Source organism: Ciconia boyciana, chromosome 20 (genome assembly GCF_034638445.1).
Source record: "Ciconia boyciana chromosome 20, ASM3463844v1, whole genome shotgun sequence".
NCBI lineage: Eukaryota > Metazoa > Chordata > Aves > Ciconiiformes > Ciconiidae > Ciconia > Ciconia boyciana.
In genome coordinates, this window is record NC_132953.1 from 2,906,258 (window position 1) to 2,933,920 (window position 27,663).

The 27,663-nt window shown below is 56.8% G+C and overlaps 1 protein-coding gene across 3 annotated transcripts in view; it reads left to right on the top strand.

The window, feature by feature from the left end:
• Positions 1-27,663, top strand: part of LOC140661807 (protein CEPU-1) — a 357,918-nt gene extending 330,255 nt beyond the window's left edge. For 2 of the 3 annotated variants that reach the window (XM_072884532.1, XM_072884529.1), the window contains 5 exons: positions 18,761-18,895; positions 19,597-19,717; positions 21,549-21,700; positions 25,833-25,865; positions 27,563-27,663. In XM_072884532.1, the coding sequence (XP_072740633.1) occupies positions 18,761-18,895; positions 19,597-19,717; positions 21,549-21,700; positions 25,833-25,865; positions 27,563-27,663 (542 nt within the window). The remainder of the gene's footprint in view (positions 1-18,760; positions 18,896-19,596; positions 19,718-21,548; positions 21,701-25,832; positions 25,866-27,562) is intronic. The other variant, XM_072884530.1, reaches the window with a different exon arrangement.

Sequence of the window (27,663 nt, forward strand, 5' to 3'; positions counted from 1 at the left end):
TCGGGGGAGAATTGGTTAAGGGAAGGCTGGTGCATAATTTAAGGGTTTACAGAGCGGATGGGTAAGCGGCTCTCACCGATGGCGCTGGGGAGAGGCTTTGATAGCGCTGTCTGTGCCAGGCACGGGCAGACCGGTAGCTGAAGGAGCCGGTCCCCATGCTTACGCTGGCGAGTGCTCCTCTGTGCAAAGGCACTTCATGGGCTGTATTATTTTCTTGGCAGCTGTAAGCCTACTGTGCGGCTCTTGGTGGGAAATGGAGCAAATAAGAGTGTTTGCTCACCGGGGGAGCATGCGGTCGGGTCCTCCAGAGGTTTTACACCAAGAGCAGCCCGGTTCCGCAGTGACTGACCTCACTCGAGACCCTTTTCCAGCCGCTCCCAGCTCCCTTGACTGCTCGGCTGTTTTCTCTCCCATGCATTGCTCTAGTCCAGTGCAATCTGCATTTAGCAGCTTGGTCTGGTAAGCTCTACTGAATTTTCGTGTCTGCAGTTGTTGCCACGTTGTGGGAGCCATTAAGCCTGGTTTTGAGGCTCTGTTTGGTTTGGGGGCTGGAAGAGTTCCTCGCAGGCAGGAGGAGGAGAGCATTTTTGCTGTATAACTCAAGAGCTGAGTGACCCTGAGCAAGAGTTTTCTGCTCGTGAAGCACACGAGCACGGGCTCTGTCGGTGCCTCCATCCCCGCTCAGAGCCTTGCGCAGTAGCTGGCCCTGCCGGTGCCCATCCTCATCCTCCTGCTGCGGGCAAAAGCAGGACGCTGGCTCTGGAGAAGGGTTTTGTGAACCTGTGGCCAGTCCAGCCAAGATGTGTTACAGCCTATCTTCTGTCCTTCTGCCTCACCTCTCTCTGTCCTTTTTTATTTCTTCTCCCAGTAATGCTGTACTAACCCACGGCAACTCCTGTTAATGCAGCTGAACAAGTTGAGGTGGAAAAAAAAAAAAGGGGAGCTGGTGTGGTCACAGCTGCTCCTCCCTCGGCGGAGGAGGCTTAACTGCACTGGGGCTCTGCCCTGGGCTGGGAACGCCAGGCAGCGGGGCTTGAAAACGCAGCTCACCAAAACCAGACCTGGAAGCCAAGCTCTGGCATGCGATGGGGCGGCTCCATCCCCCCTTGGCACCCCTGCGGTGCCGAGACCATTAGGACGGCAGTCAAGAGAGGTGTCCTCAGCAGGGAGGAGGGCAGAGAGGGAGAGAAGGATGTAGATAACCATGGTCAGGATATAACATCCAGCATGAAGGCAGCAGCCTCTTTCCCGAGGAGGCGTAGGGGACTTGGGCACTGGGGTCCGAAAGGCAGCGTTGTGTGTGCCCATGCACGTTCTCGTTTGCACCCATAGGTGCCAAGCATCTCTGTTTCGAAGGCTGTCGATGTATTATGGTCCCCAGCCTCGCGGTGCCGATGCCATCTGTAAACTGCGGAGAGGTCTTCTAGTTAATAGTCTGGTTTTGGTCACTCGGGTGTTTCCATAGTTACTGGGCTCTTTATTTATTTTTTGGGGGGTAACTGATGTTGTCATGGCGATTGCCATGTTGTCAGGCTGGTTGTCATCCCTCGGCGGACGAAGGCTGGAATTTCTTGGCTGGGAAAAAGTGCGGCGTCCCGAGCTGCCGAGCACAGGGTGACGCCGAAGCGCGCGGAGCTGCTCGCTCGCAGAGTGAGCGGTGCTGTGTTGAGCTAACCGGGGGATATTTATCCGTGCTGCAGACACGAGACTCGTCATGCCGCCCGTTAAGCTTGGGAAAAGTGCTGAGAAATTGCAGTGAGGGCTCTCCCAGGAGGGATGAGAGCTCGGCAGCCTCTGTCCGGGAGAAGCAGGCATGGCTTAGCAGTGATGATAACGAGGGCTCTGTGGTCAGACGGCAAGCGCGGTTATCCTGCTGTGACGGGGCCAGGGACACGAGGAAATGGGGTAAAAACTAGGTGTGTGCACGCAGATACCTTTGCTGGCACATCTGCCTGGCCGGCACCGGTCTGCCACGCGCGGCCGTCCTGAGCCAGAGGCTGCATCCAAGTCGTCATCCTTAACGACCCTTGATGGACTTTTCTGCCATTGTCTTGTCTAATTGCTTTTTGATTATTGCTGTAGCATGATGAATTCTGGTGTAAGGCTTAAGACAGCAGCTGCCAGGGTAGGAAAACATTACGGTTTGGCTTGGTGGTGTATTTACTTGTAGGAGGTCTGATCGAGAGGTCTTTATAGCGGGAATCCCTCATTAATCTCAGGATTAGGCTCGGCACTGAAAGCTAGATCCTCTGCAGAGCCAGAGTCCTGAGCTGAGTCCGAGCTGTGATTTGTGGGGTAGGTGCCGCCTGGGTGCTTCGCAAGGCAGAGGCACGAGACGGGGCGATGCTCGCAGGGTCCCGACGTTGCCATGGCCCGGATATCCTCGGCAATCAGTCCGTTCAACCTCCGTGGCCCTCCGCGTCCTCCCTGGAAGAGGTACAATAGCAGTCCCTTGTCTCGCAGGACCGATGGGAGGATAAATACATTCAAGACGTGAGGCTCTCGGATGCAGTAGTAATCACAGCTCGGATGTGCACTTAAGATAGATGAGACACGGTGGCCTAATGTGGCAGAGGTCTCATGAGATCATCTGTCTATACATCAGCAGCAAACCAGCGAAGGGACTCTGGGAGAAGTCCAGTATATTTGGATATATTGATTCTCTCTGGCTCTTGGTGGGGCTTAAAACAAGAGGACAAGCGACTGCAAAAAAAATCCAGCTTGAAGAGTTGCTTGTCCCTGGGCAGGGGACACATCCTCCCTTCTCAGAGGTTTGTCCATTAAGCACATCTCTTGCTGCCCTTCATCTTTCCAGGATCCTTTCTGGACAGGAGGCAGGGGATATTTGTAGGCCGGATATCTGGAGCCTGGCCGGGAGGCTCCGAGAGAAGGGGGATCCACTTGGGTGGGAAAATCCCCACCTGCTTCTGTGCTGCCTTGTCCCTCGCAGTGATCGGCTCAGCGTCCCACAGCGTTGCTCCCTTTAACCCTGCCTCAAGTCACCTAATTAACTTCAGACAAGGAGTCGTGCTCTCTGGTGGTCCTTTTAACAGGGAAGTCTCTCTCGGAGTGAGCAGATGGTTTGCGTAAGGCTGCTTCTGTGTTCATCCTGGGTCTCGTGTTTCTGCGCTGTCTCTTGTCTCCTGTTGAGGGTTCAGGTGGTTTTGGAGGAGGCCAAGCACCCGTCTCGCCTCTCCTAGTGTTTAGGTAGCAGGGAGAGTTTGTCTGCGTTGCCCCAGGCTGAACACGTGCCAAAGAGCCAACCAAAGCTTGTAGTGCCTTGCAGAAACGAGGGGTTTGAGCCCCTCTTGAGGAAGAAGGATTGGGGGAGGTGTTGTGTGAGCCAACACAAGTGGTGTCTCAAAGAAGGGACGCGAGTCCTCCTACTGTGGCTGTATGGTGGAGCACAGAGCCAGCCCCGAGCTGCAGCATTGGGTTGGATTGGCCACTGTGCCGTACGTGACGTCCCACCTCACCTCGTTGCGTGCGTCCCTCCGGTCTCGTGGTGGCCAAGTGTCTCACGGAGGCTCGTCGGACTCATTCGGTGGCCGAGCACCTCGTCCTCCTTCCCAGAGGCGGTTGCAGGCCTGGGCTCCAGCTAAATTAACTGAAGCATTTCAACCGGCTCCAATCCTGTCGGCAGCTCAACTGTCCCCTTGTTTACTGTTGAAATAATTACTGCTTTGCCATAATATTAGCTCTGAGCCATGACTCCATTACCATTATCGCCGGAATATTACCCATTTATTATCTCCTAGCAACCCTGGAAGATGAACACTAGGCTTCAGAGACCAATTGTTTTACAACAGACAGGATCTTGGTGTGCATTGTTTAATGAGGTAAACTACATTATAGCTGGCATTAATTTGGCTGCGGTGCACTCCACTAAATCATTGTTAACCTGTAAATCTGCCACCGGTTTTGATGCGCTCTTAATCAGCGCGTGCCGGACAGATCGGCTGGGAAAAGGGTCACCGGTGGCCCGGCTCCGTTTGCACTGCGTGGGGTGCAAATAAATAGGTTGCAGTGCTCTTGGAGAAGCAGAACTTTGAGATGGACGCTAGTTTTGCGCATGGTCGTGGTGAAGGAGAAGCTGGCATTGCCAGGGGTTGCTTGCAAAGCATGTGGACATGTGCTGTGACCAGCAACGGGATCCTGCCAGGAGCGGGGTGAATATTTAGCCCCTTGAGGGCCAGCAGCTTCCCCATCGGCTCCCATGAAGCAGGATCTGGCCCAGCATTGCATCACGGGCTCCAGGGTTGAACATGGTTAGCGTGCCACGTGCGAAGGGCTTGGTTGTGGGTGGCTCCTTTTAGCATTTCCCTTCCACTGATGTGCCCTGGTTCCTCCTGCCTTTTCAAAGCGATGGGAGATTATGTACTTGTACGTGTATATATATAAAAGTAATATTTTTGATTCCCCGCATGGTGGAAATGAACTCTCTGAGCTGGTTTGTTTGCACATTTGGCATAGCTGCCTTTAAAATACGCATCTTGGTACAAAAATAACAAGACCCCTACCAGCTACAAATGAGGCAATATCTTTCCCTTAAGAAAAGGAGGAAAAAGACCCCTCTCTGCTTCAGCATATTCCCTAAACGTAGCTTTGCAATGTCACGCTTTCCCTCCTTGCCAGAGGCGGAACGTGCTCAGCTCCTTATCTCAGCCTGGGGAAGCGGGTGGGCCAGTTGCTCTCGTGGAGCCGCGGTGCTGCCGGTTGCTGCCCTGCTGGGGGGCAAAAGCAGGCAGCTCTGCCCGCATCCCCATGTTTTATCCTTCGGCTCATCCCGTCGGTCGCTGGCTACCTTTCCTACAAGGGCAAGAGCCGCTACGGTATTACAAACGTTCCCCATCGGTGCTGCCGCCGTGCCCAGCGCGAGGGAGCTGGCACCCCGTACAAAGCGGTATTAATAAGAATATTGGAGATTTATTTTTTCTCGCTCCCGAGCTGACGCTTGCATGACAATCTCATCAGCCCTGCGTGCATGAAGCGGCGGTGGGACCGGGTTAGGGCAGCAGGGAAGTTTTTATTTGCTCCCATTGCCCGGGATAACGCCCTCGCCACCCCCGCCCGAGCATCCCGCGCGCCGGCTTTGTGCGGAGATGGTGATTTTCACACCACTGGCAGCATCGCCCACGCCGGTGGCTTTCCTCCATCCCCAGCGGTGCCTCTGCTAACCATGGGAAGAAGTGGGTATGTTAGTTATTTCTCTAGCGTGGTGGGACGAGGCGGACAAAATCCAATACGCTGCCAGCGTCAGCTTGCCGGATTTTCTGTCTTTTCTTCGGCGCTGAGCGCGGCTCCCTCCTTCCCCGGTAAATGTGTGGCTTTGTGTCGGCAGCTCGCTCCCTGCCTGGGACTCGCCTTTCATTCGGCTGGCGTGGGGAAGAGCAAGGGACGGGAGTGTCTGAGATTTGAGAGATCTCCACACAAATTAAAACCTTTTATCAGCCCCTAATAGCTGTGCAAACTAATTATATTTGGGCCAAACTTTGCCAGAGACTCCCCCGAGGTATTATTATAAAAATCTGAGCTGTGGAAACGCGTCCCCATTCTGTCAACACCGGGTCGCTTCAGCTATAGAAAACTCGGCTCCAGCTCGTTTTAGCTCCCATGATGTGCTTTGCATAAGCTGCCGCAGTTGTTTTCGGGGAGGAGAGAGCCCGGCTGGGCTGCCTCACATGTGGCCCAGGTCTGCCGAGCCAAGGGCAGGGCTGGCTGTGGGGGAATAGCACCGAAATATTTATTTGCCCAAGCCCTGCTAGCCCGGCTCAGTCTGCCACCACTCTTGGGGCTGCAGGCGCACAAATGGGGTACCTCCGTCCCCGGAGGGACGGGACATCATGATGAGGGGTGGGAAGGATGCCTGGAGAGGTGGTGGAGATGCTCAAACCCCAGCAGGCGGGCGATGGGAATGAACAGAGGGAGGAAGCGTCTCTGCCGCGAGGCTGAGCGTGGATGGTTTTCCTGCTGCCAGCGCATTGCTGGGGGGCTTCTGATGGCATTGGAGCTGATTTCCCCCCGCATTTGTTCCTTTCTTTTTCCCAGCATCGCCATTTGCTCCCTTCCTTCCCTTGCAACATCTGCTCCGCTCACTGAGCTTGCACGGGGCAGGGCACCGAGGCCAAAGACATCCCCCGTGTTCGCGGGCCCGCACCATCCGTCAGCGGAGAGAGACAGCGCGAGGAAGTGCTCTGAGCCAACCTCCTGCCCTTGGGACGTTGGCCCCGGTGGGAAGGAGGTTTTTGCCCACCGCCGCCGTTCCCCTGCCGTCCTTGCGCTCTTCCTCGGCGCAGATTGCCGGCTAATGGGGTGGAGCTAGCGCGACCGCTCTCTATTAATGGAGCAGAATATAAACAGAATAACGCCTTCATTTCCCAGGCTGTGATTTCATTATTAATATACTTTACAGTTCACAGGTTGTTCATTTGCTTCCGTGTTTTCTCAGCTGGTGTAATCTGCGGCGCAGAGTGAGAAGAGTCATAAAATTTCCATTTCCAGTTGAATGTGCGTCCAATTCGCCGTGAAATGTTTCTCTCTGTCGTGAATATTAAGTGCCCGAGGAGTCAGTAGCCACAGGATTAGGCAGGGCAGGTTGCCAGCCCCTCTCTGCATCCTCGGGGTGCGGGAGAGACGTGGGTGCAGAGAAGGAAAAGTGGCAAGGTGAGGTCTAGGGAGCGAGGGAAGGACCGCGTGGCAGGGGGAGGAAGAGGGAAAGGGGGAGGAGAAGAAGAAACTGTGCAAAATATGCTGGAGGGAAAGGGATAAAATTTGGAGAGTGGCAAAGAGACTGGCTGCAAGGAGGGATGCGGTGGGCGAAGGATGCTCCGACGGAGTAGACCTGTGCTCCACCTCCTCGTTTCCCTGTTCCATGACCTTGATACTTGGCAGGGAAGATGTCGCACCAGTGTCTACTCCAGTTTGTAAATCAGTTGTTGGTGTCTGTGCTTGGCCAGTGCCGGGGGCTTTGGGGCTGTGCCCTTCCCTAGCCTGAGCATGGATAGAAAGAGAGTTTCCTTGTCTCTGGTGAGGCTGAGAAACCCTGCTGCGCTTGTATGGGCAAGCAGCTGAAACGTGCTCACGAGCCGGAGCTGCTTGGCTGCCCCGTACCGAGCTACAGAATGGCAGTGAATAGCCCCGGCGTTACAGGCACCATTGCACACGCAGGAAAAGGGCTTGTCACATAAATTGGGGCGGGGGGGGAAACCCAACAACACGTTCTGCTCGTGGTTACATGGCCAGCAGGAAAAGTGGGGAGATTTGTTGTGTGTTTAGTGTATTCTTTAATGGTTTGTAGCGGATTGAACGGTCGCTCTGGGGCAGGGCAGCAGGAGTTTGGGTAGTTGGGGCAGGTGGTCCTGCCACGAGGCTGGGCAGGCAGCAGGCAGGCAGCGGGCAGGCAGCCTGCACCGGGGCCAGCAGTGCCACCGCAGGGTGCCCCCAGCTGCAGCGCCGCTGGCAGCGGGCACATCTGGTGGCACAGCTGGCACGTTGCTGCAGCTGGAGGCGGTGAGGGATGGATGTGCGCCCCGGTTACCCCTCCCCTGCCCGCCGCCCCGTCCTTGCAGATAGCGGTGCGTGATGCGGTGTCACTGCCAGGGGGAAGGGGACAAAAAGCCAAATCCCGGCGGTGTGCCCAGGCCGTGGGGGTAACTCGGGCGCTGCCCGGAGCCGATGGCACCATTTCCTTCCGTTTCTTTGCTGAAATGACTTCTGCCACAGTATTCCTCACTGCAGGGAAAAAAAATGCCTCTTCCTTTCCCATCTTCTCTCGGTCAAGTCAAGATAATAATAGTCTTTTTCTGATCCCCTGAACTTTCCCATCTGCTTGGTAAAACAATGGCAATTCTTTTTCCTCCTGGTCTCTCTCTCTGTCTTCCTCTCTTTTATTTTTATCTTCCTACAGTATAATTTAAAGCCAGAGCAATGCTGTAGCCCATGGGTTTTTCCCCTTCCTGTGATACAGCGCTGTTATTTAAAATGGCTTTTCCCTTGCAGAGCAATGCCTCTCGCTGCCCTCCCAGCGCCCGTAGCAGGGCCGATACCTTCGCAGGAGTCCTGGAGAGGGGACGATGGGCTGGAGCGAGGGGGCTCAGCCCGGTCTCCGGTCCCCCTGTTCCCAGTCCCCCCCAGCACCCCAAGGCCAGCGTCCCTGCAATTCCTGGCACGGCCCCCCGCTCCCCATCTCCCTTCCCCAGGCTCACGGCATCCTCGCCAGCCCCCCGGCCACGCCGAGCCCATCCATCTCGCCGCCCGTGCGTTTCCCCAGCTTCTCTCAATAAGCCGCAATATTGCGAATGATCCTCCAGAAATGGAGACATCAGTGCCATAAAACACGAGGGACAGAGCAAGGCCACTGGGCTGGAAAATAGCATGTCTGAAAAAATAAAGACGGGCTAAAGATGATGGAGAGGAGACAGCGAACTTCACCCTGCCGTGATTCGGATGGCTCTGGGGGGTGAAGAGGGGTCAGGGGGTCCCAGGGGAAGAAGAGGGAAGGAAAATATGCCCCATCTGCAGAAAGCCACGTCTGGGCTTGCCGGGAGCCACGTGCAGGGATACGCAGGGAGAAGGGAAAGTTTCCCAGATCCCCGTGATGTCTTGCCAGCGCTGGGAATGGATTTAGCCGGCACTTGATGCTTATTTTTTCACTCTAATGCCATTATGCCACTTGCTTCCCATCCTAGGGATATTTTCTTAATGCGGCTGAAATACAGCTTAACTGAGGTTACAGCCATTTAACGCTTTGGATTGCAATTGCTTCTTAAGAGCTTGTCCTACGGAGAAAGCCTTCGGGTTTAAGTTTGCAGCCAGAGGGACCCTACGGTCCTGGCCACCAGCAGCCGTTTTTCAGAGAAATCCGGAGGAAAGCAGGGCTCCTTGCGTTCGGCAAGAGCATCCCCATCCCAGGGATGCTCTCGCCTGCAGAGCAATGCTGGTTGCATGCAAGGGCGCGTGGTTGGGAGGGGATGCGGTGGATCTCGCCCCCAGTATCCCAGCTGGGTATTTTTTGGGGGGGTGCTTTGCAAGAGACCTGCAAATAGCAGGCAGGAGCACCTCATTTCTTGGTGTTATGTCTCCTTGCCAAGCCGTGTGCACCACGGCTTCTCCTAGAGACAGCGAGAAAGCTGCCAGAAATGGGATGGACTCCAGGAAAGCCAAGTTGCAACAGGATTTAATCGAGGAGCAGCGCTCCCGCAAACAGGATGCGTGTGTTTGTCTGAGCGATTTTCTCTGGCAGCATCTGTCACTCTCCAACATCTTGGTAGCATTGCAGCAAATTATTTAAACACTACCCACTGTACCCCATCTGTCAGGCAGCCCCTCCACACGTATGGGGCCCTACCTTGCCGCCTCTCCAAAGGAACTCACCGGCAAAGGCTGAGAGCCAAACAACAGGACAAATTAAATCAAAAGCACAGCTTCGGCACCCAGGGGGAAAATGCACATCAGCTTTGACTTATTGCATGGCGCACGCTTACAAGAGAGAAGCAGCGGCTTTTGTCACTGCAAGGGGCCATGAAAAATGAATTAGGGCCGCTGCTGGGAGAGGGCACGCAGGAGAATCTTTTATTCTGGCGACGCTGTCCTCTCTCACCTTGCAAGCGGCAACAGGGAAAAAATCGTGGGGAGGAAGAAAGAGTAAGGAAAGAAAGGAGAGAGGGCTTCTTGTTGGGTGGCTCGTTAGGGTCTGGCTCTAGGCTGCAGGAGAGAGCATGGGAGGAAGAGTGGCTCGGGTGCCCCGAGAGCAGCATCGGTGCTCGAGCGGGAGCACGGAGCTGCCGGGAGATGCTGTCTCATCAGTAGCTCGCTGGAGAAGGCTTGGCTCCGTGGGAGCCTCGATAGTTGGTTTTCATGTGCCTTTTGCACGCGTTCCTGCAAGGAGGCAGAAAAGCTGCGTGGGAGGTGTCTCGGTGCCAGTCGCAGCCTCTGCCAAACCTTTGCTCTAGGAGCATCCGGCCCTCCCAGTGCCACCGCGAGGGCCACCACCTTGCCTTCCGAGCAGGTGGACCCCAGGAGCCGAGGAAGATGATGTCCGGCTCTGTGCTTGCGAATAATGCATGAGTATCGTTAAGAAAAGCAGTCCCCTAATGAGCCCTACACCCACCTTTGCTACAGATCTGACACCGCTTAGGCACTTTGTGAACTGCTAATTTGCTCTAACGGGGTGGGATGTGCTGTCTGGATCTTTTCCTGGGGCTCAGGATCCTTCCCAGCACCCCGGAAGGAGGCAGGGGCTGGGAGAGGCCAAGGACAGTCGCTGCCAGTTTGCCGAGCCCTGAGCTGCCTCCGAGCTAGCCCGGCTAGCCCAGCTCTCCCGCCTGCAGAAACAAAAGGGCTCGTTCTTTATTCAACTCATTTGCTCCTGAGTTAGAGCCTCATTCAAGGGTGGTTGGTGCCCGAGTCGTTTTGTTTTGTTTCTTTAAATATTAATTTCCATAAACTACTTCTTGCAAACAAAAGGTTTAATGCTCCTCTTTTATTCCCCGTAACAAATAAGTTGTCTGAGGCGTGCAAACATCCCGGCAGCAGCGAGCCGTGCCTGTGCAGCAGCCGCCTGACGGCGATGAACTGCGTTTAAGTATGAATTGCGGTGCGCAGGGGATGGGAGAGAAGCATCCCCGAGGAATCGCGGGTCCCGCGGCAGCGTCTGCCCAGAGATGCTCACCCGGAGAGGGAGGGCAGCGAGCCCGGCTGGCGCCGGGAAGCCCCCGGGATCCCCATCTTTTGCATGGAGGCATCCCTGACATGGCTTTTTGAGATGGAAGATTTGAGAGCCGAAGGCCGGGGAGCACAATAGAAGATAGACTGCTTGTACCTCATTGTCTGGAGAATAGATGGGCTGCGGGCTCCCGGAGAATAGGAGCTGCCACTCAGGCGGCTTTAATAGAACAGGCGGCAGATAGATTTCAATAAAAGAAATTAGTATAAATATTGTTAGCGGAGAAGAGAGGAAAAGTGAAAAAGATCTTGTTTGACGAGTCACAGTGGGAAACTTTCAAGGACTTAAAAGCTAAAAATTCTTCACAATGGTGCTATAATGGGCAGCTCGACTGACTCGGCTGCGCGGTGCAGCACCGGCGAGGCGAGTGGACCGGGCAGGCATCCCCAGCGTGCCGTGGCACGGCTTTGCGCGGGAGGTCTGGCCCTGGACGCAGGGCATGGCGGCGAGGTGGCCGTGCTGGGGGAGCCCGCTCGCGTTCCGGCTCCCCGAGCCTTGCTTTGGCTGTGCGTGGTGTGGATGCTGGATATAGGCTATAGGCTGGGAATGTAGGCTGAGCGACCAGGAGCAGGCGATGTGGTGGCATCTGGAGGGTCTCTGCAAGTTGCATGTCCCAGCGACTAGTGAGATGTGTTGCATGCACCCACTTAATAGTTAAATATTTGAGTTGTTGTAGGACGTGTGAGCCCTGAGCGTGGTCTTGGGGCTGACTGTAGATGCACTGAGCAAACGTAGCCACAAAGGTGAGCCCCATCTCAGATCTAGCTCTGAGTAGCACAAGGACTTGAAGAAAATGTCTTCCCTGGCAGCAAAGAGCAGAGGTTTGGCAGGGGGCTGCAGAGCCGCAGCCTTCGTGATGGCTCCCGGTTGGCGGTTGCGTTCGGAGGGTGTCCTGTCCCCGTGCTCACCGGCAGCCAGAGACGGGGCTTTCAGAAATACTGAAACATTGACGTGAGCAGAGCACCTCTGCTCACGTCAGGCCAAAATCATGCCCGGGGGCGCTTCTCCATCACATCTCAAGGAGAAGCGTGAGGCACTATCGGCTCCCCGTTACGCCCAAAATAGTTGCAAGGAGAAGAGAAGCCAGGGTGCTGCATGGCCATGCACGAGGAGAGGCTCCTGCAGCCCGGGGGAGGAGGGGACACCGATACCGGTGCAGGAGAAGGACTTTATGGCAAGCGTGCATCTATCGCTCACCTTGCACCTGCCCGGGGTGTGTTGGGAGCCCTCGGCGCAGCGGTCGGCACCGGCCACCCTTCTCCCTCGCAGCCTGTGCCACCGCGCACGAGTGCACGGAGCAAAATTGGCTGTACGAGTTCTGCCAAATCCAATTTAATGAAGGGTACGAGTAAGGCAAACATGATGTTTCCCCTCTCTTTGGTGACATTGGGCACAACTGGTGACGGTCATCGCCCCTGGGGTGTGAGGATGAGGAGGAACCCCAGGCTGCAGCAGCGGAGGGAGCTGCTGCAAAGCTCCCGCAGCCCTGAGCACCGCACAAAAGCCAGGCAGCGAGAGTACCATCCCCTGGAGCTTTGCGCAACATCAGGCCACGGAAACATGCTAATTAACACAGAAAAACATGTAAGAGGTGAGATTTCTTTCCTTGTCATGGGGAAGCTTCAAAAAGAGAGAGGCTTGGCCCCGTGTAAGCACGATGCAGACTCTGTGTGCCTGTTTCTGGGGTTACAGTCCTTCTTCTGAAGGCTTGTGAAAAATGAAGAGGTGGAGGTTCATACCCCCCATATCTGCCGTACGCTGGTCGTGTGGGTGTGCTTTCTAAGGGCATCGCTCCTCTAAGGGGGGTCGCAGATGGAAATGGGCTGGAGCCTGTGATCTGGGGATGTAATATTCGCGAGAGGAGGAGAGGAGCATGCTCTGCTTGCCTGGGTCGATAGGGTAATCTTAAAAAAATCATTTTTTTAATGATTGCTCTGGATGATTTCCAGCAGGTTAATTACCCCCAATCTTTCCCCACCGGAGCGTGGCAGAGTTAAGCCGGCACTGGGGAGTTGGAAAGAGGGGGTGCGCGGAGGGGAAGCTGCCCTAACCGGTGTCATTCGCCTGATCAAAAGAAAAAGGGAAAGGGAATTTTTGAACTGCCTGAACTTCCTTCTGTATGTGTTAATTGAGCAGTCAGGAGTGGGTAATACTGATTAATAAGAGGTGAAGCCTCTTCCCCCATCTTCGGCCAGGGCATGTGCTGGAGGCAGCCTTAGCTCTTCTTTACCCGTGTCACCAGGGCTGTCCTACCTGCTTGGAGAGCCCACGTTTGGGGTGATTCCTTCCCCCACCTCCTTCCCTGCACACCGGGAGCCGAGCTGCCCGTGCGATGCTACTAAATCACCCACCCTGCATTTTTCCACCCGCTGCCACAGCGGAGGAGAGGTGAAGCGGGTCTCGGATGCCGACAATTTGCTCTTAGTACCTTTGTGTGTTTTATTTATTTACTATAAACTGTTATAGGATGGCCATCACTACCTCATCGGAGTGGCATTTGAAATATATGGCTCTCGGTTTTAGCGCGTCACTTGGAGTCTGCACAATGTTAATTTTTATCGCCAGAAGTAGCCATAAATTGATAGTTCAGAATCGCTGTAGGGACTGTAATTAACTAGTTACTATTTCACCTCCAAAAGGAGCAATGTTTCACGCTCTTACTTTTACTTATCTGGAATCAGCCGCTGTCAACATCTGCTGAAGCCCGTATAAAGATTTATAGACCTTGGAGGTAAATATTGACTAATGGGCAGCTTGGCTTAATGTTCACCTTGAAGGACAATAAATTGTGCTATTGATTGAAATGAGATGTCAATATCTGCATTGTTGTAAACATTTTAATAAAATTATCTCCATAAAATATTCTCCTTCTCCGGACGATCCGTGCCGGGAAAATGCAGCGGCACGGCATAACGGGCAGGGTAGCGCCTCGGGACCGGCCCTGGGACTTTGGGCATCCAGAGATCAAACCCATTGCAGGACGATTGCTGGGGTTGCGCCTTTGAGCTTCAGAGGTGGAAATATCGCAGCCCTGGGCGGCTGGGCTGGCTCGCCTTGATCCGAGGTGCAGGGAGTTGGGATGCGCACGTGGCAGCGTGGAAGATAACGCCTTGCTGCTGGGTGCCGCGTGCCGTGCGGTTGGCATGACGTGCCACGTGGCAGGGGCAGGGAGTGCTTCCTTAGGGTTGTGGTCCTCGGGAGCTAGCGTGGTGCACAGAAGCGACGACAGTAGATGTGCCGCTTGCCTCTGCACCACGGGTCGCTGGCAGGACACCGCGGCAGAGAGCAAGTGCCTCGCTCCCAGTTCAGCGAAGCTTTTTTCATGGCATTGCGGGGCAGTGTTCAGCCAGGGAAAGCCATAAGCGGTGTGTCCTAGAGACCTGAACATGGCTGCAGTGGCGAGCAGGGGGGACAGTGGCATGTCTTTAATTTGGGAACATGTGTTCGCTTTCCGGTGAGTTATTATCTTGTCAGAGGCTCAATGGAAGCAAACGGGTAGGAGGAGGCAGAAGGGAGACGAGTCGAGCTGGGAAAATGCGGAGCAGCAAGGGAAGGAGAAAGGCAAGGAGAGAGGAATATGGATGCACGAGGCATCTGCCCACACCTCATCGCATCCACGCTGTGTGGGACCCCAAGCGCAGCTTTGCCGTCTGTTGGGTCTGCCTCGGTGCTCCGTGCCAGACCAGGATCTCGCCTCCACAGCTCCCCACCGCCGTGACGGCCAAGCTCCTCTGCGCCGGGGGCCTTGCAACGTGTGCCACCGACCGCTGCCTTGTTGATGGCAATCTCTCTAATGTACCCACAGTGGCTTATCCGTGCCACATGAGAGGCATCATTCGGTTATCTGTACCTCTGTATTTCGGGCTGCTCGCTGCCGTGATGCTCGGCCGTCTCTGGATGGAGGCTCCCGAATGCCACGCCGAACGCTGCTGAGCTCCCCGGCTCTGCTCATGATGTGGGCTGTTCATTGTGCGTTGAGTCTGTCTTGGCTATTTTGCAGCTCTGGGCTGAGTTTTCCCCCCTTGCTCCTTTGTGCTTGTGCTTCCCCTTCCCTGAGGTTTTTTATGGAGATCTGCAGAGTTGCAGGTCTGGCAGAGCAAGTCCTAAATAGCGCATGGCGGTCTGTGCGCAGGCTCCTGCTCGCCGAGCAGGTGGATTCAGGCTCTGGTTTTCCATCTCCCCAGCTCACACAGGGTTAGTTCATCATCCTCGGCCGATGAGCAAGGATTACGCTTTTGCCTAGTCCATGGCTGTTCCATTTCTGGCCTGTATTATGTTATTAGTATTAATAATAATAATGATGGGAGCTGGCTTTGCTGGTTTTCTAGCTCCTGAGGAGATGAGAGCTCTCCCATTAATTCCTGCAATATTTCAGCTCCTAATTGTGCTCAAGCAGAGACAGCCTTGAAAAGTTCCCACCATCAATTTATGCGGAGCAGGGCTGGTAGCCCTGGGGGAGCTCCCGGAGCCGCGGGGCCCTGGGCCAGCCCTGCCCCGAGCATCCCCGAGCTCCAGGCGCTTTCGGAGGCAGGGACCGTGGCAGTTGGGTGCCCATTGCATTGCTCTAGCTCCAGCCTCAGGCGAGCAGTGGGAGCAGTCCCAAAGGGCCTGATGCGCGTGAGACTGATGGGACAAATAGCCCCCATCCAAAACCTGGGCTGGGGCTTGCCTCGCTCCTAAGCCCGGGGAGCTGAGCTTCACCCAAAGCAGCGTCTGTGTCCCCGTGCAACCCGGCGAGCAGATAAATGTCCCTCCCGTGCCCCGCCAGCCCCGAGGGGACCCCAGCAGCCACGTGACACGGGCACCCTGTTGCTTTCTATAAAGCAAGGTCTGCACTTACAGATGGCGTTTGCTTAACCCCAGCCCTGCTCCCTCGGTCCCATCTATTTGTTTTCCCATTCCTGGCGGTCACTCATGAATGAGATTTGTCCAACTATCAACAAGACTTCCCATTATAAATAGGCAAAAATGCAGAGGCCAGGGAGACGAGTGGTTCGGCAATTACCCTCGGTCCGCACCTTCGCCCCTCGGCCGACACGGGTGCCGGAACGATCCGGCAGCGCAGGCGGCAGCAAAGAGGCTTTACGGGCCCGGTTTTCCTGCAAAGCCCCTTGTGCAGGAGGGGACGGGGATGCGGGCGGGTGTCCCGGTCGCCTGGTGTCACCCGCTTCGCCAGCGGGAAGCGATGCCCTTGGGGCAGGGATCCCTCGTGTCACCTTATTCCTAGAGATGTAGTAGCTGGTGCCAACGAGGCAGGATCTGGCCAGAGGGACGATCTTCCTCATGCTATCATCATCGTTATCTGAGCATGAATAATACCAGATCACGCTCAGGGCAAAAGCAGGCGTCGGCTCTGGTGCAAAGCATCCCGTTTCGGTCCAGGGCGGGCTCTGAGCGTCAGGGTCGATGGGCTGTAGCGGAAATCCAGCGGTTGCCAAAGCGAGGCACGCCAGACCCTGAAACCCTGAACTCTTTGTGCTCTGCCTCTCTGTCGGCCGATTACCACGTATCTCAGACTTCAGTGCTACGCTGGCACAGAGGAAGCCTTCATCTCTCAATTTCCAGAGCTTTTGCAGGTGGAAAGCTGACCCTCGCAGTTACTTTAATGAAGTCTTTTGCTGGGTAATGAAACGCACTCGAGCTGCTTTGCTCCCAGATCAAACCGGGGACGCACGCTACGGCGAGAGCTAATTCTTGCTGCGTGCGAGCCGGCTCCGGCGCGCTCGGGAAAGGGCTTTTGGTTAGTTAGGAAGTGGAGTGTTATCTGAGCCTTTGCACAAACCGGAGTCAGATTTGTGCGCGGAGCATGTGAAGGACACCGGCTGTGTCGTTATTTTATCAGCAGGCAGCGCTGTGCTACAGAGAAGCCGATTCTAGGTCAGCCATAAAAGGGATTTTTTTTTTTCCCCCCCCTTTCTCCTTTTTTTGCAGCACATAGTGCTGGATGTAACGCTGCAATTTGTGTGTCTCCAAAGGATATTGATTTTGGGGTAACGCCTTCATATCTTGCCCTTTGGTTGCGCTAAGTACCGATGAGCTCAGCGGTTGTGACTGCGAGCCGCTCGGGTGGGAATTTTGGCGCGGGGCCGAGGGCGTGGGTGAGTGTCAGCAATTCATCACGGCAGGTTGCACGGGAAAACTCGCTTCAACCCTTTCCGAAGAAGCTCGCAGGGCAGTGCAGGGCTGCCTTCCCGCTTGGGTCAGCCTGCCTGGGATGGTGGGATGCACGCCATGTGTGCACGCAGGCTCCTCGGTTTGGCTGCTGAGCGTGCGAGGGGGCAGCGGACGTGCAAAGTCCCCGGGGCCACCGGGGTGCAGGGGAGAGCCAAGGTGTGATTTCGTTACAGCTGAGCGTATTTGCGCTTGTCTGAGCTGACAATAGCAGCACCTGGGATCGCAGCAGTGGGATCCCAGTGGGTGCCCGGGGTGCTCGCCACAGGAGCTCGCCATGTCGAGCTGTGCGGGGGCGTTACAGAAATTGCACCGGTGCTAGCTCGGGGCCCTGCGTGCGAACCCCCGCGTACGCGTGCTTTTGAGACGGCCGCCTTGGCGGGTGGTGGCGTGTGACCACGCTCACTATTTATGTACCGCAGGACGAGATGCTATAAAAGTATCAGCCGGTGGGATGCAGACAGCGTGTGTGTTGACGGGAGCCTCCCGCGTGTATACTTTGCGTGCATTTGTTAGGAGCAAGATGCATACGGTTGACTGGTCACGCGTGGCAAGCCGTGACCCGTTGGATCACGCTAGCGCAGAGACGTGGTAGCCGGATGGAAAGCGAGGGCAAGCACAGGATCGCCCGACTCTGCCGGCCGAGCTCGCCACGTCCCCCGGGGACCGGGGACCTGCGCTCGGCCTCTCTGCCATTGGCACTCACTCCCAGAAACAGCTGTCCAGAGCTAATTTATTTCCTAATGCTGCAGCAATGTTAATTTATAAATTACACTGGTAATTCGAGCTATTATTAATTTCAGATGGTGTAGGGCAAGCCTAATTAAAATATGACACCAATTGCCACACATATGTACCAAGGACTACCGTTTAAAATTTATAGGAATATTAAGTGTGACACTGGTCTCGGAGATGCTTCGCACAGTAATTACGGCATCTCGGCTGCGGGAGATCTGATGGGGAGATGTAAACCAAAGGAAGGGAGAAGTTGTCCCTGTTCGGGGGCTTTCGAAAACCCGCTCGTGCCGTTCGTTCAGGGGCAAGCGGCGTTTCTCCAGGATGTTTAGCGGATGTGTCCTAATTGCCGTGTTTCTTTCTCTAACTCTGCATTTGTTGTAACGCCGTGATCTCTCTCAACCCGGAGACTATCGCGGCCCAACACCTGCACCGTGCCAGCCGAGCGCCGTGGGTTTCCAGGAGCGCTTCAAAGCGAAGCGGGCTCTTGGAGGGAAGCAAGGGAGCCGTAAGATGCCAGACAAAAGGAAAGGCTGCCGATCGCATCTGCCCGGCTTTGAGCGAAACCAGGAGCTGTGGTGCAGCGCTGGCGGGGTAGAGGGGGGCGAGCGTGGCCCCCCACGGGGACCGTAGAAATGAGCTTGGAGCGGCACAGGGACAAAGCGATTCAGCTGAAGGGAGACGTTGGCACCGCAACTAACGGGGATAAACTGGCTGTGAATTAATTGAAACTGGAAAATTAGAGAGGGGTGTCTATGTAGAGCTGGGCGAGCCCGGCGGTGCGTCCCAGCCGGAGGGTGGGGTGGGATGCGCAGATGCCCAGGAGAGGTGATTTCAGGTTATTCTAGCAGGGTGCAGGTTTGGCGAGGACCGCTTTGCTCATCCTGCGCACGATGGGGACGTTATCTCCAGCAAGTGATGCGCTTGGCGGGGCCGGGGCCACCGCAGAGGTCCAGCGCTTGCAGACACGTTTCTGGCAGGGGTTTTCTTGGGGTGGTGGGGCACAGGCGCGTGGGCATGCCAGGAGCCGGGACTTGCGGGGTGGGTGTCACCACGGTCGCAGATGGTGACCGGCCGGTGCGCACAGGTTTGCCGTGCCTCCCCATCACTCACGGCCCTTTCCCTCTGCAGCCGTGGGCTTCATCAGTGAGGACGAGTACCTGGAGATCACGGGCATCACGCGGGAGCAGTCGGGCGAGTACGAGTGCAGTGCCTCCAACGACGTGGCAGCGCCCGTCGTCCAGCGAGTCAAAGTCACCGTCAACTGTGAGTAGCCTGGGGGCTGTCGGGGGCCGGGGATGGAGCGGGTCACATGCCGCCCTGCGAGGGCATGGGACTTTGGCGGTGGGAAGCAGGGCAAATCCGTCCTGCGGGCCCCAGAGCTGAGACAGGCAGCGGCAGTTTTCTGAGCAGGTGGTGTTTTGGCCTTTTTTCCCCTTCTTTTCGAGCTCCATTTTTTTCCACCACCTCCTCCTCAGCTGTCTCCATCAACCTGGGTTTTCTGCCCATGGTGAGATGCTGTGCTGATAACCTCCAGGGAGAGGAGAGAAGTGAGCAGTAAATAGGAATTTTTTTTTTCTTTAGAAAAAATGCGAGAGAGAAAGAAAGAGAGCGAGGAAGAAAGCAGCTTATTTCGTGCTCAGACAGAAGTGAAGACACTCCTAAAGCCCTCTCTGGCCACCCCTTCAGCTGCCTGGGGTTAGCACAGGGGCACATCTGGTGCCCAAGAGCTGGGGGGCTCCAGTCCTTGGAGGAGCCCTCGGTGGGCTGCGGTGTGGGGTCCCCCATGAGCCCGACAACCCCTGGACAGCAGCACCAGAGCGGTAGGAGCTGGGCACGGGCTCAGAGATGATTTTGGCTCCTTCCCCTAAGCAGGGAAAGAAAAGGGAGCTTGAGGAGCAAGGGAAGGGGGTAGGATGCCCCAAGGCTACTGGGCGTTGACCCCAGGTTTCCCATCTTCCCCCCAGACCCACCGTACATCTCGGATGCGAAGAACACCGGGGTGCCGGTGGGGCAGAAGGGCATCCTGCTGTGTGAAGCCTCCGCCGTCCCCTCCGCCGACTTCCAGTGGTACAAAGACGACAAGCGGTAAGAGCCCGGGGGGCAAAACGGGAGGGCACGCACCGACCCCGTGCAAGCTGCCCCCAGGGCCAGCAGCTTCGGCATTTGCTAACCGGGCCCCTCTCGGCGATGGGGCTGCGGTAGCCAGTTGAATCCCTGATAACCCTTGGCTCAACCCGGGTCTGGATGCGGGGGCAGGTCCCCTCCCACAGCAGCAGGTTGTGCTCGCCCGGGGGCTAATCCGGGTGTCTCAGCAGGCGGCTGGCATCCGCAGCGCCCGCCGCTCGATATCTATTCAAAGCAGGCCAGGGCTTTATATTTAAATCAGCGCTGTCTGCGTGGTGGAAAATAGATGAGGGGCATGTGAGGGGGGGGATTTTTGCAGGGGTCTCTGTCAGGCGGGTTTTGGCCTCCCTCTGGGTGGGCAGCACGGGCAGGATACTGCTGCCCGTGCCTCCGTTTTACGGTCTCGTGGTAAATCCCCGCTTGGGTGAAGCGTAATGGCCAAGAGTGATATTGGCAGTGCGAATCCAAGTACTTAGGAGCAGATGAAATCCCCGTCATCTTTTTAAACACTTTGGCCGGAAGGCAGCATCAGCCTCTTGCTCTTGGAAAGGCAGAAGAAATGTGGTGTCGGTCGAGAGAGAGGGTTTGCTACACCGCAGAGACGGCCTGCCCAGTGCTGGGGTGAAAGTCGCCCTTTTAGGTCAACCGGCAGCTCCCGTTGTCATGCCGAAGCAGCGGCACAGGGCCGTGGCGGGGGAGCGAGGAGGGGAGCAGCGCAGGCAGGGGTAGGGTCCCACTCTGCAGCACATGTGTCTCCCTGACCCCAGGCAAAGCTTTTTTAACCCATTTTTGCATTGCTTCTCCCTGGGAAGCCCAGAGGGGCCGCGGTGCATCCAAACACAGGACGAGCCACGCAGGTCGCTAATAAGGAGGCATGTTTTAGCCGAAAAAGATGCTACAGTAGCTACGGGGGAGGCTGGGGCTGCCTGCCTAGGCTGTTTTGGGAGGAAAGGAGCAGGCGGAGTGTACAAAGCAGCGGATGTTTGCATGGCAGATGAAAGGCTTTGCTCAGAAGTAGGTCAGATCATAAGGGCCCGTGAAACAGCGGCAGGAGCGGGCTCAGCCCACCCGGATCGGCAGTCGGAGCCCGGCAGGGGTGATAATGGGGATCTGGCTGCTCCCGGGAGGAAACAGCAAGTAAAAGAGCTGCAGGAGCGAAGCGGAAGGGGGACACCAGTTCGGGGAAGTCAAAGTACTTGGTTAAGGCTTCACCGTTTGTGGTGGCTGAGAAGAGCATCCCCGCTACAGGGTGCAGCGCCCGCCGCCGTGCCGGCGTTTGGGTCCACCAAAGGGGTTTGCAGCCGCGTCTGCTGCCTGAGCGTGCTGCCAGCCCCGTCAGGGGCGTGTGGGGAGCTGGCGGGGGGCAGGGAAGGGGAAGGTGCGAGAAGGCGTCCCGCAGAGCCGGGAGGGCCGAGGAGCCCTCGAGGCCAGCGCGAGCGGGAAGCCGGGCTCTTCTGCTGGGTGGGAAGGAGCCTTTCCCAGGTACCCTCCTTGGGCGTGTGCGCATCCCTGCCTCTGCACGGCATTTGGCAAGCCCCAAAGCCATCCCCTTCAGCAGACTGTGAGGATGCCTGTAGACATCACGGGGACAGCGTGGGCTGGCAGCTAAGGGACGAGAACCCAGCAGAGCAGCTCCCATGTCTCTCCCAGTACATTCCCTCTTCATGCCTGATCTTTCCCCCAAGCTTCATGTCCCCGCTCTCAGGCAGGACCAGCGGGTCATGGAAAATAGCAGGTACTTCTCCTCCCGATGCCGTCCCCATGACCCTCTCCCCTTCTGCCTTTCTCCCAGGCTGGCTGAAGGACAGAAAGGACTGAAAGTGGAGAACAAAGCCTTCTTCTCCAGGCTGACTTTCTTCAACGTCTCCGAGCAGGACTACGGCAACTACACCTGCGTAGCCTCCAACCAGCTAGGAAACACCAACGCCAGCATGATCCTCTACGGTGAGTAGCTCCGAGGGAGCCAGCCGGCTTAACGGCGAGACGGCCGACGTGCGAGACACGGGAAGGGTGTCTCTTGTCTTTTGGGGGAGAGGTGCGTTTGCTGCTGATCCTTTCTGCCCCGGCACGTGGGCCGGAGGTTGCGGCGAGCCCAGGGAGAGCGTGAAAACCTCCAAACCTAACTCCTGACGCAGGCCCCATGTCTGCCACTGCTCTGAGGTGGTTGGCACCGTGTTCGGGGTCCACCATCGATGCAAAGTTAGGACGTGGCTGCGGGTTTCCATCTTCTCGCTCTGACGAATACCTAGGAGAGTCTCTGTCTCAAGGCATCCTCCTGTGTTGATCAGCGGGAGGAGAGATGGTGCTCAGGGTCGTTGTGGCAAACCTGCGGGACCACGCCGCAGGCTGCGGTGCGGTGCACCCCGTGCCCACCCAAAAATAAACAGCCCCCGTGGCTCCGCCACCTTCCAGGTCACATTTTCTGCTCCTGCCAAGCAGATATATTCTTACTGACGGTGCCAGAGAGAGGCGGGAAGGTGCAGAGGGCAGGGAGCAGGAGCAGCTCTGTACCCGCATCCGGGGGCTGTTTTCTCTGCGTGCTGGAGCTGTGATGAGAGCAATGCGTCCATCTGACACTGCTCATGGTCGGGAAGGGCTGTAATTCCTCAACACCTTTGTCAAGCCTCTTCAGGCGGCAGCAGAGCCAGAGCAGGGGGCCGCGCTCCCCAGATCCCTCTCACGGCCACCAAGAGCTGGAGATGGACAGCAGACCTCGTCCCAGCCACTGCCGCGGGGATATTTCCCTGCCAGGGATACGGGGCGGGCAGTCCTCACTGCTGAACACACGGGAGAAGCGAGGCTTGGGGACCTCCGTCCTCTCCCGACATCACCCCGGCGTCGTCCTCCTCCTTGCCACCCACCCTCCCCCGGCAGTCCCACTCCGTGGCGAGCGCTGACCGTGGGTGACATTAATACCGGCCCGTGATAAGCAAACCATGGAGCGGTGCAGAGGTTGGCATTAATCACCACTAAGAGCGTTTGATGGAAAGCGCCGGTTTCCTACGGCCTCGAGCCGTCCTGGTATTGCAAACCCTTTCCTAGCGTGTACGAAGGGTTTAATTAAACCCACAGAGAGCGTGCAGGAGACCCCCTCTTCCGTAAGAGAGATGGGACTGGAGCGCAGCAGGGTCCCGGGGGGTCCGAACACGGGGGCTCGGCCGGCTTGTAGGCGTGCGATGGTTGCAAGAAGTGGAAGGAATACCCAGTGAAAGGAAGGAAGCGTCGCAGCGTGTCCCTGGAAAGCTGCTCTCTTTGCCACTGTCCTCCTCTGTATCTTTGCAGAAGGCAATGCCCATCTCATGTCTTCTTTCCATCGTCTTGTACGTGCGTGGGAAGCTTTTCTGGTTCAGCGGGAGCGGGCACGGTGACCAGCTTGGCAGGGGCTCAGTAGGTGCTTCCGTGGTGTTTGTCACCCTTTTGCAGTGGCCATGCAGTGTGTTGTGTCACTCCCCCCCTAAAGCAGCGCACCCTTTTTTCCTCCCAGATAGTTTTGTTCTCCCTGGAAGGGGGACGATGTATTGGCAACCAGCTGCCATTATCCCGGGCATCTCTATCATCCTGGGCATCGCCCATGCCGGTGCCTTTGCAAAGTCGTAAATAATCCATCGTCGTGTAATTTTTCCCTTCTGTTGCTTCCTCCCTGAGTGCACAAGCTCAAGCAGCGTGCGCCGGGCGACTTGCAAGGCTCTGTGCCGCAAAGCATCGTGTCCCTGGCTGTTCTGCTTTGTCTTTTTCTCACCTCTTGTCATTGTATGTCTGGAGGGGAGCGGAGGGGGAGACGAGCTTTCCTCGTCCCCAGGTCCCTCGGTGGGGCGGCTCAGGGCTAGGAGGCTGGGCGCTCAGCGGTGCAGAGCACACCGGGATAGCGGGCAATCCTGAAGTACGTGTCATTTTGTTTAGGACGTCGTTGCAGCGTGGCAAACAAGGTGTGTTGAGACCCTGGGAAGCGACGTCCGCTTCTCGCTATCCTCACGGAGGGGCTGGATGTGGTTCAGGGGAGCCCCAGGCCAGGGAAGAGGTCGCTTTGGGGAGAGTAGAGGATGCCGGGCTTTCCCGGGAAGCACGCTCCGCAGCTGCGGGGCCTCGCCAGCGGCATCGCAAGAAGGGCTCGTCCTCGCCGGCTGTGGGTATCGGCAGCTGCGTCGGGTTCCCCTGAGCTGCGGCAGAGGAGCTCGTCCCATCTCGGATGCTTGGCTCCGTGCCCGCAGCCCCGACGTGGAGCTAACCTTGGATGTTAATGAGCCTAACAGCCATTTGTTCCCCAAAAAAGTCCGTGCTGTCAGTGATGAACATTAGCGTCTTAACGCTGCCCGTTAAGCCATCATTAGTGTTGCCTAGGAACTATCTCGGCTCTGTTCCCCACCGGGCTTCCTTATAATTGGTGTCCCCAATAACCCCATTTTTCAGGGAGTCAGACACCTCTGGCACCGCAGAGCCGCCCCGGCCCGGGCCCGTCCTTTTGTGGCTGTGCCAAGCCGGTTGTGCCAAGGACCCGGCGTAGCCTGGGCTACGTGTACATCCTTAGCCTCGATGTTGTAGGCTCCCTACGGGTTTATGGGGTTTAAACCTTAAGTGGGACCTCGGTCTGGCATCTGCTGATGCAGCCTGGATGAAAATCCTAAGTTAAAGACAACTAAGCCTAAGCCTGGATGAAAAGCCCCCTAAGTTAAAGACAACTTCTCCCTGCTGACGGCTTTGAGAGCTGTCAAATATTCGGTTTCTAACCCATGAGCAATGTTTTGTGTGACTCGTGCCGTCATGGCAGTGTCGGGCAGGATGCAGTGAAGCGTCCTGCCAAAGTCTAAGCCTAAGTTTCATGATCCCCCTTAGCTTTGTCGGTCTGACTGTGACTCCCATCGGGGAATGAAATCGGAGTCCTTTGACCGGCCGTAATTTCCATAAAGCCACATTGATTGAATAATCCTTTCAGTCTTTTTCAATTGAGTCCCCTTGGGGGGCAACAGTTCCCTGGACCGCCCTAACCCACGGCGGACCCACGGGGACCGTGACACACAGGGGTCCCCCCTCTCCTGGCGCAGGGCTCCCCGGCACCGCCGGGAACAACCCCCCGTAATTAGCAGCAATGCGGGTGGCCCCGCGCACTGCTATCGAGCGTCACCGGGCCGAGCTCACCGGTCCCTAAGCAACCGGATCCTTTGGTCTGGCGGTTAATGTGTCTTTATTTATTGTAATGAAAGACGAGAGGGAAGTGGCATGCGATGGCTGCGCTACCTGCGGCACGAGAAACATCTCACCCATGCAGTTTTGGGGGACCAATTTTATGCGTATCCCCTTTTCCTGAAGCCAAGCGAGTATTTTGGGGATTTCCCCACCCCCAAATGGAGGTTTAATCCCTGCGGGTTCTGTGACGTGAGCCTTTCCGGGGCCATGCGACAGAGGCTAATGTAGCGTACATCTTTTAATCCTTTTTTTAATCTAATTTTTCAGGGAGGTCAACTAGTGCTTTATTTAACATGTAGCACTCGTTATTATAGGCCTGCCGTCTCATTCAGCGGCTCATTTGGTGCTGTCTGTGATGTGATGGAGTGTTTGGTGAAACCACGTCATTTTGTGGAGTTGGGGGGGGGGGAAGCCCTCCGCTTCTCCCCCGTTGTGCGGTCCGTGTTGCTTCCCAGAGGCTGGTGTCGGGCAATAAACCCATGTGGGATGTTGCAGGGGATAAACCCATTTGGGATGTTGCAAGATGGATGGGCCCCGAACCTGCGCCGGAGGGGAACGGGAGGAGCGTGGGGGAGAGCTGAACCCCCAGGATCCCCCAAATCCTAGCCCCTGCACTTTGCTTTTTGCTTGGGGTGCAACTGCGGACGTTACCAGCCCCACGCCCCAGGTCTGGGGTCCCGCAGGCGGCTCGTTTCAGCTCGTGTGGTACTCTTCCCGGACAGGGGGACCGTGGCCCCAGAGGACTAGGGCGCGATTCGGGCAGCAGCATCACACTTGCTATCCCATCTGCTTGTTTTCCCCGGCCCCAGGTCGAGGGCAGGCTGAGCGAAGAGTCTCGAGCCTGCGCTTTCCATTGCCCTTTTGCCTTAACTTTCCCTTGTTCTTTAATTTTTAGAAGAGACAACTACCGCTCTGACACCCTGGAAAGGTCAGTAATTCGGGGCCCCTGCAACACCAGCACTCCCCCTGCTCCGTTTCCCTGTGGGCCCCTCCAGCTCCCACCCCAAGTTGTCTCGGCGGGAGCCGTGGCACCCACCGCCTCGACCTCCTGCCCCACCACCCCACAGCTCCCTTTGGTATAGCGATGAATTAGGGTTTTCTCACCGTTGTCTAGCTGCCCTCCCGTCCTGCCTCCTCCCCGCCAGCCTACTGTGCCCGTCCGGTGGTGGTCTGTGCCCTCTGCATGCCGTGTCCCCCTGCCGTGGTCCCCCGCTCCCATGCTCCCTCCCCGTCGCCGCTGCACTCTCCTCCCTGTCGCTGGGGCAAAAGCAGGGATGTCTCTGTGGTCCGCTTTCCCCGTGTTGCTGTGTAAATGGGTCTTGTGGCAGATCCTTCCTCCTCTGGGATGCTTCTAGTGCCTTTTTTCCAGGATGTGGTAGGGGTGGAGAGGCATTCGGTCCCCTTCCCGATGTTATTCGTGGCCAGGGCGGCCGGCACTCTGCCAGGCAATCTCATCGGCCGTCCAGCTGGCTTGGTGTCGTCTCGATTTTGGGGTTCCATAGCCAGGCGGCTTCATTTGTGATGCATGGAGTGACCAGCCCTTGGGATGACTTGTAGATGTCGGGAGGGCTACGGAGGTAGCACGGAGACAGTCACGTCTCCAGATTTGCCCTTGCGCACGGCTTCCCGGCCATGCCAGGATTTGGGGCTAAGTGGGAAGCGTTGCGAGGTCTCTGTGAGTGTGTTGGAAGAGTGCTGCTGGCGGGACACCAAACGGTTAATGGTTCTCGGTGCCCCGGTCGGGCTTTGAAGCGAGGGGATGTGTCCTGGGGTTTCAAAAGCACAGGTCGATCAGACCTCGTGGGCAGCCCCGCTCTGGCAGGGCACTGGCCTGGATGCCTTCCTGAGATCTTTTCCCAGCCTAGTGTTCCCCTGGGCCAGTTGTTTGGGGTGTTTTGGTGAAAGCCGCTGGGTCAGGCACCCTCCACATCCTTTCCCATAGTGAGCTAGAAGCTCCTCACCCCCTCTGATCCCCAAAGGCGTGGATGGGCTTGGCTCTTCTTGACCACCCTTCTCGTCCCATCTCATTCTTCTTGAGATGGTCCGGGCCGGTGGGCAGAGCATTTTGTCAGTGGCAAGCCCCACACGGGCTCTGGGGAGGTGCAAAACACCGAGTCCTGAGTGCAGTGCTGCTGGCGGTGTCTCTGCTGGGTGGTGATTGTGTCCCCCCAAGGGAGGCAAGCGGGGAGCAACGGGGCGGTCGCCCCTGCGCCCGGCTCGCTGGGGCTGGCAGAGCGTGGGCAGCGTTGGGCAAAAGCTCTCATCTCCCCAACAAGCGTGGCTGGAAACTTGGACAAATTTTGGAGGAGGGGCAAAGGGTGTTGGAGGAGGTCGCTTGGCGGCGATGAGCAAGGGGTGGTCTTGGGATGGGGACTCGGGGCTGAAGTGGGACCATGGCGGGGTTGCGTCCCAACGACCGGGGTTGGTGGGGACAGGGATGGCTAGCGCCGTGCTCGCAAGGACGGCCCGGGCGGATGGGGGTGCCCGGGAGCTCTCGCACAAGGCAATGCCACCATGTGCAATAGTGGGCCCAAATGGTGTGGCTTCGTTGGGGTTTTTTGTTTATTTTATGGTTTTTGTTGGCTTTGTGGCTAACCACGCGGGCGTTTCTCTCCCTTCCCGCAGGCCCCGGTGCAGTGCATGACGGGAACAACGGTGCGTGGCGGCGAGGCGGCTGCGCGTGGCTGCTGGCCCTCCCGCTCGCCCAGCTCGCCCGCCAGTTTTGA